General features: G+C 44.6%; 1 protein-coding gene across 1 annotated transcript; it reads right to left on the reverse strand.

Annotated features, from left to right (window-relative positions):
* Positions 1-3442: 3442 nt before the first annotated feature.
* On the reverse strand, positions 3443-6755 carry GKN1 (gastrokine 1). The gene is made up of 4 exons (XM_026715197.2): positions 6645-6755; positions 5584-5694; positions 4444-4585; positions 3443-3644 (listed from the first exon to the last, which is right to left on the reverse strand). The coding sequence occupies exons 1-4, from the start codon at positions 6657-6659 to the stop codon at positions 3547-3549; spliced, it is 366 nt and encodes a 121-aa protein (XP_026570982.2). The 5' UTR covers positions 6660-6755; the 3' UTR covers positions 3443-3546.
* Positions 6756-7745: the final 990 nt, after the last annotated feature.

A 7745-nucleotide genomic window follows, 5' to 3' on the forward strand; every position in this document is an offset into this window, starting at 1 on the left:
AGTATCCCAAACACCACATCACAATCACACTACAGAGTATTTAAAAATTAAAATAATTAAAATAATAATTAAAAACCTAGTCTAAAACCTATCTAAAACATATAGCCAGTTAGATAGTTTAAAAAGGCCACTATATACATAGGGCTAAATCACGTATGCATTGTTTGATTCAAGACAGTTATTGCCTTGGGAAAGAAACTGTTTCTCAGTCTATTAGTCCTCATTTTAAGACACCTTTAACGCCTCCCTGATGCTAACAGTTTGAAATATGAATGTCCGGGATGAGAACGGTCTGTGGAGATTTTTAGTGCTCTAGAGCGGAGTCTGGACTTCGCAATCTCTTCCAAAGAAGAAAAGAGACCAACCGATGATTTTTTGTGCTGTGTTTATAACTCTCTTGAGCACTGTTATACAAGCTTTATCCTCACTACTTTATATTTTTATTTTATTTTATTTTATTTATTTTGTCAAATGCTTATAATATAATAGAAATAAGAATAAACATAAATTTAAATGTAAGAAATAGGAACTAATAATTGGGGAGAATAGGACGGGGACGGTAGGCACGATTGTGCACTTTTGCACGCCCTTTACAGACCTCTTCCACCTTGTAGCCAAGACTACACTGTTCTTAAGTGTTGTGACATGAAGAGACATACTTAAATATTTACAAAATGTGAGGGATGAGGGGTACACTCACTTCTGGGAGAGACTGTAAATAAAATAAATCAATAAATAAATACAACCCCGGCACGTTCAGCATCTCTTTCCTTTTTCTTCACCCAAGAGCTGAATTTGCAAGCAATTCTAGGCGATGTTTATGGTATGTTTGATATGAACTGGTTGGCTTTTTTTTTAAAAAAATATATCTGATATTTGTTCAGTTCATTCCGATGTTCTCCTCGTGCTCATCCAAAATGTGAAAAGCTCCCAGTTCCTGTTATTAAAACTCCAGGGAGGAAACAGAGCCTCAAAGGATATCTTATCCTGCAAAATGTCAACAAAACAGGACCAAGAGTTATTTGGCTGAGAGTAGGGTTCTCAGTGGCCTCTTTTGGGAAAAAGGGTGAGCCCTTCAAAGTCCGAGCTTGCTTTTCATCCTAAGCCATGGTTTGCTTCATTCTGACTTACCGAATAAGCCGCAATGGGTTGGGTTGGTGTGGCTCACCCTAAGTTAAAATTGTGGTTTATTAACTGCAGTGACCAGCTGCTGCTTATTACAATAGGTCCCAATGTTCAGGATAACACTCCAAGCAGTTCCAAGCACTTGTAAACAATTGTACAATAAATAGGATTTTGAAAGCCTCAGAAAGGGCCTGGCTCAAACAGGACAGCAATGGTCTTTGGCGCTCTCTCTACACACAGCAAACTCATTTATTAAACAAACCATGTTTTGGCTTGGCATGTTGTTTGAGCCCAAGGAGGTCATATCTGCTCCTTATATGGGTGAGGCTATCCTCTTCCCAAAGAATAGGATAGGGTAGGATAGGGTAGGATAGGATAGGATAGGATAGGATAGAATAGGGTAGGGTAGGATAGGATAGGGCAGGGTAGGGTAGGGTAGAGTAGAGTAGAGTAGAGTAGAGTAGAGTAGAATAAGAATAGAATAGAATAGAATAGAATAGAATAGAATAGAATAGAATAGAATAAAATAGAATAGAAGGAAGGGACCTTGAAGGTCTTCTAGTCCAACCCCCTGCTTAGGCAGGAGAACTTATACCATTTCAGACAAATGACTGTCCAACCTCTTCATTAAAAATTCCAGTATTGGAGCACCCACAGCTTCTGGTGGCCAGCTGTTCCACTGGTTAATTGTCCTCACAGTTAGGAAGTTTCTCCTTAATTCCAGGTTGCTTCTCTCCCGGATTAGTTTCTGTCCATTGTTTCTTGTCCTGCCTTCAGAGGCTTTGGAGAATAAGTTGACCCCCCCACCCTTCTTTCAGCCCCTCAAATACTGGAATATTGCTATCAAGTCACCCCTAATTCTTCTTTTCCTTAGACTAGCCAAACCCAAATCCTGCAGCCTTTCTTCGTATGGTTGACTCTCCAGGTCTCTGATCATCTTAGTTGCTCTTCCCTGAACTTTTCCCAAAGTCTTAACGTCTTTTTTGTGTTAGACCCTGAGTGGTTTAGAACAGACCCCCCACAAAAATCAAATTAACATCAGTACTCGTGGAAGGTTACTGCAATGGGACCCCTAAAAAAAATAAAAAATAAAAAGAACAGGGAAAGTTGGTGGCATTCCTTGCCTTCAGTCGACACGCAGAGCGGGAGAAATACTCCCTACGACGAGACTGAGCTCTTAATTCAGAAATGCAAAGAGAATTTAATAGGTAGAACCGGGGGATTCAAAACATGTAACAACCGGTTCTGTGGGCCTGGCTAGGTGGGCCGGGCCATGTAACTGGGTGGGAATGGCTTTTTTTGCAGCAACACCCTTCCTGGGCCTCAGGGAAGCCTCCTGGGGGCGTTTTGCGCCCAGAAGGTTTCCCTGGGGTCCAGGAAGGAAAAAAGCTGAGCATGGGGGGGGGGGTGTAGCACCCCCATGCTCCATTTTGGGGCCTTCTGGGCCTCGGGAGCCTTCAGGGGGGCGTTTCTGCTCCAGTTTTGCCTTCCTGGGCCTCAGGGAAGCCCCCTGGCTAAAGCAGTAAGTAAAGTGTGGGGAATCCCAGCACAGCTGATCGTAGGAACAGCTGATCGTCGGGAGAAAAGAAATACCTTGAAGAGTGACGGGGCGGGGAAGAACTCAGTCAGCGATGCTGGGCATGCATGATAAGGACTGACTGGGCAGCGAGGAGAGGGAGGGGCACGGCCAGCCAGGGGCACGATTTGCCAGTTCTCCGAACTGCACAGAATCATAGCAACCGGGTCTATAGAACCGGTCCGAACCAGTAAAAATCCCACCCCTGGGTAGAACACAGTGTATCTGGTTCCCCACGATTGGAAAATAGCGCTACAAGGAGGTCCCTGGTTCGAAAGAAAGGCAAGCAACAGAAAAGTCACTCCATAGGGAAGCTGTAGTCCTTCCATCTTGGAAATCCAAACTAATGAAATTGTCAATGATTGAGGAAGCCTCTGGGTTAAATTAAGTTGGGGGCGGGGGGGGGAAGCAATGGTGTGTACCGTTGCCCGCCCAACCAAGGAGAAGGTATGGATGATGCTTCCAGGAGCAAATTGCAGCCCTTCCGAAGAGGAATGAAGACATCGGGATGGAAGACTTTAATTACCCCAACGTCTGCCAGGAGACAGCGCCGAACAGCAGAGCAGCCATGTGGCACAGCCGAAGAAGAAGGGCACATACCCTGCCCTTGCCATACCCCTCCCTGCAGCCTCTCCATCAAGCCTGCATCCCGGTCTATCTCAGAGCATCAAAGGAGCGTAACAAATGGGTGTGACAAACAAAGACTGGACACAGGCTTGCGAGTTCAAAGCATGCATTTAATTGGCCACCTTCTCCCTTTTCTGCCCTCGGAGTGGAGAAGGAAACGATGGAGCTAAAACCCCATGCAACGTATCCCAGGCCTCTGCGTTTGGCCGAGTCGAGGGTTACTCGTACATGGAGCGTTGGCAGTAAGAGAATTTGAAAATGAAAAGGATCCACAGTCGGGTACAGGATTCATCTTCCTCGAAGAAAAAGCTTGGCGCTGGAAAGAATAGAATAGAATAACAGAGTTGGAAGGGACCTTATAGGTCATCTAGTCCAAACCCCCATCCATGCAGGAAACCCTACACCATTCCTGACAGATGGCAATCCAGTCTCTTCTTGAAAGCTTCCAGTGATGAAGCTCCCACAACTTCCGATGACAACTTCTGTTCCATTGGGTTGATTGTTCTCAATGTCAGAAAATTCCCCCTTATTTCCAGGTCGAATCTCTCCTTGTTCAGTTTCCATCCGTTATTCCTTGTCTGGCCTTCAGGTGGAGAATAGCTTGACCCCCTTCCTCCTCTCTGGGGCAGCCCCTCAAATACTGGAAGGCAGCTCTCCTGCCTCCCCTGGTCCTTCTCTTCCCTAGACTAGCCATGCCCAGTTCCTGCAACCGTTCTTCAGATGTTTGAGCCTCCAGTCCCCTCATCATCCTGGTTGCTCTTCTCTACACTCTTTCCAGAATCTCTTTCCTTTCCTTTCCTTTCCTTTCCTTTCCTTTCCTTTCCTTTCCTTTCCTTTCCTTTCCTTTCCTTTCCTTCTTCCTTCCCTTCCCTTCTTTTCCTTTCCTTCTTCCTTTCCTTCCTTTCTTTTCCTTTCCCTTCTTCCTTTCCTTTCCTTTCCTTTCCTTTCCTTTCCTTTCCTTTCCTTTCCTTTCCTTTCCTTTCCTTTCCTTTCCTTTCCTTTTTTCCTTCCCTTCCCTTCCCTTCCTTCCTTCTCTCTCCCCCGTTATTCTTGGGTGTATAAAATTCTGCAGGCACTCCTTGGTTTATTCAAAGAAGCCCAAAGCCAATACTTACTTTTAACTTCGGAAGCAAGATAGCTGGGGATCCCTCGGCAGAAGGCTTGCACCTGCTTCCCGTAGACGGACAGGTCTAGGATTCTCTTACGGGAAACGGTGAAGGAGACTTCCTTGGGGGCAGGCCCACTTCTAGGATCCTTCTAAAAGAGGGGAGAACCGGAGGGCTGGGTCTCAAGATAGATGCAGCGAACGGCATGCGATAAGGTGGGAAGTGGGACTTCACGTCACTCTTTAGACTTCTCCTCCTTGGCCATCTGGGCCAAAGGGTGGGCGGGGAAGTCTCTCTTATCAATATCCTGAATAACAGAGTTGGAAGGGACCTTGGGGGTCATCTAGTCCAGCCCCATGCCCAAGCAGGAGACCCTACACCATTTCTGACAAACGGCAGTCCAATCTCTACTTGAAAGTTTCAAGTGATGAAACTTCCGAAACTGCCACAACTTCCGAAGGCAACTTCTGTTCCATGGGTTGATTGTTCTCACTGTCAGAAAATTCCTCCTTATTTCCAGGTTGAATTTCTCCTTGTTCAGTTTCCATCCAATATACTTTGTCTGGCCTTCAGGTGCTTTGGAGAATAGCTTGACCCCCTCCCTCCTCTGTGTGGCAGTCCCTCAAATATTGGAAGATGCTCTCCTGCCTCCCCTGGTCCTTTTCTTCCCTAGACTAACCAGGCCCAGTTCCTGCAATCGTTCATCATATGTTTTAGTCTCCAGTCCCCTCATCATCCTGGTTGCTCTTCTCTGCACTTTTTCCCAGAGTCTCAACCTCTTTTTTTTATACTGTGGTGATCAAAACTGGATGCAGGACTCTAGGTGTGGTCTTACTAAGGTTTTACAGAGTGGTATTAGCACCTCCCTTGATCTCAATTGTATCCCTCTGTTGATGCAACTTAGGATTGCATTGGCTTTTTTGGCTGTTGCTGCTGCACACGGCCAGCTCCTATTTAGCTGCTTGTCCACTGAGACTCCAAGATCCCCCTCCCAGGTCCTGCTATGAAGACTGAAGTCATTGGGATGGACGGGGTGTTGTTGGCAGGCATCCAGGGGGGCCCCTGTGTATGGTGTCCTCGGTGCTTCGTGGTACCCTTCTGCCGGGCCCAGGTGGACACCCCCTCCCTCCCAGACCTCCCTCTCTTTACCTGTTTTTGCCGGATGGTTTTGGGAAGAGTAGTGATCTCTGGCACGATCTGTTTATTCATTCTGGTGATGAAGCAGACTTTCTTGGACAATATCCGGGTTGCCATGAAACCCTATCAAAACAAAACAGAAGCCCCCCAAAATGACAACTACGCTGAGAGAAGCTGGAGACATTTCCCGGGCCTTCCCATTGGATTATAAGATCTCAGTTAGGTTCACACCTTGTATTGTCTCTAAGAGGACACGAGGAAACAGTTAAGCTACGGGACTTTCAAATGCTCGTATTTATTGTATGCTGTGGTTGTGCTGTTGAACTTCAACCATTATAGTCCTTCGTTTGAAATAACAGATGGGTTAAAATATTCTCTTCCTCAAGAAGCTGCCTCTAAGTGACAAGAGAGCAAGCTGCTACGTTTTATATGATTTAAATGAGGCCTAAAACATCACTTCATTGTTTACCACACAATCTATAGATTCTTTGTTATACTGTTAACCTCTGCAGGTTTTGACGGGAAAATATGCAGCATGCTTAAGTTGAACAAGTTAAAATCCAGAAATGAATTTTCCTTTTACAGGCTTTATGAAGGAAGCGAGTCACATAATATCCTAGTGATGCCACAGACTGTTCTTTTGAACACCCTTTGGTTAGGAAATGAATAGAATAGAATAGAATAGAATAGAATAGAATAGAATAGAACAGAACAGAACAGAACAGAATAGAATAGAATAGAATAGAACAGAACAGAATAGAATAGAATAGAATAGAACAGAACAGAATAGAACAGAACAGAACAGAACAGAACAGAATAACAGAGCTAGAAGGGACCTTGTAGGTCATCTAGTCCAACCCCCTGCCCAAGCAGGGAACCCTACACTACTTCAGACAAGTGGTTATCCAGCATCTCTTAAAAAACTTCCAGTGTTGCAGATGCTGGAGGAGATTGTGCAGTGGGGAAAAGCTCTCAACAACATTGTGACTTCACAACAGGTAAGAACTTCACGCCCTCCAGGACAAATTCTCTTTTGATGCTACTTGAGGTCAAAAGATAATCGTGTTTCTTACAGTGCCGTAATCCATGACGAAGCTCCAAGAATTCCTGCCATCGTTGTGGCCTATGTTCACCACTTTCCTTTTGTGATCAATGTTCACAGTTTGCTGTGAAGTCCGTCCAACGTTTCCCTGGTTTTTTTCAATGATGGTTTTGGAGGAGGAAAGATAAAGGACAAGAGCTGAAAAATCTGTTCTTAGATTCATGAAAAATACAATATTAGAGGGCAGCTGCTGCAACGGATACCAGAGATATGGCTACAAGCCTGCTTTAAAAAAAATCAGACTTTGGAAGAATATTGCTTCGTTCCTCAAAACTCTGGTTTATCCTTTCTCTTGTTCCCAACTGGGTGACTTAATTCACAGATTTGTGGAAAAAGCACATCTTGGAAAGCATTATTTTTACTTCTTTTAGTCCCGCTTTTCAGTTTAGAAACATTCAAAGGGGTTTTGCCAAGCGTGGCAACAGTGGGGAAAACACAAACACCTCCCACTTCAACCAGAGCTTTGAAGGTCTAATTCCAACAATTAAATTATTGGTATCCTATGACTATGATTAAGTGTTGTACCTGACGATTCTTGACTCTTGATGAATGTATCTTTTCTTTTATGTATACTGAGAGCATTTGCACCAAGACAAATTCCATGTGTGTCCAATCACTCTTGGCCAATACAGAATTCTATTCTATTCTATTCTATTCTATTCTATTCTATTCTATTCTATTCTATTCTATTCTATCTATCTATCTATCTATCTATCTATCTATCTATCTATCTATCTATCTATCTATCTATCTACCTACCTACCTACCTACCTGCCGTGTTTCTCATATAATAAGGCTGGGTCTTATTTTTTTTTGAGCCCCGAAAAAATGGCTAGGTCGTCTTTTCGGGGGTGACTTAATCCCCCCCCCCCTTGCATCTTCGGGTGGGTGGCGACAGCTCGGATGTTGACTTCAGCGTTGGTGGGGCACTTTGTATCGGGGTCAACGCAGGCAGCACCATATCCGGGTGTGCAACAAAAGTACTTCCTAATGGCAAGCCCCCCCACCATTCCCCCCCATTCCGCATGTTTTAATATAGGCCTTAATTTGAGAGGAGGGGCTTAATTTCATT

This window comes from Pseudonaja textilis, chromosome 9, assembly GCF_049901715.1.
Source record: "Pseudonaja textilis isolate UNSWEBS1 chromosome 9, rPseTex1.2, whole genome shotgun sequence".
NCBI lineage: Eukaryota > Metazoa > Chordata > Lepidosauria > Squamata > Elapidae > Pseudonaja > Pseudonaja textilis.

Coding starts and splice junctions, on each gene's coding strand:
- GKN1 (XM_026715197.2), bottom strand. Junction 4,586..5,583: donor AAACCATCCGGCAAAAACAG/GTAAAGAGAGGG, acceptor CCCCTCTTTTAG/AAGGATCCTAGAAGTGGGCC. Junction 3,645..4,443: donor TCTTGCTTCCGAAGTTAAAA/GTAAGTATTGGC, acceptor TATTCTTTCCAG/CGCCAAGCTTTTTCTTCGAG.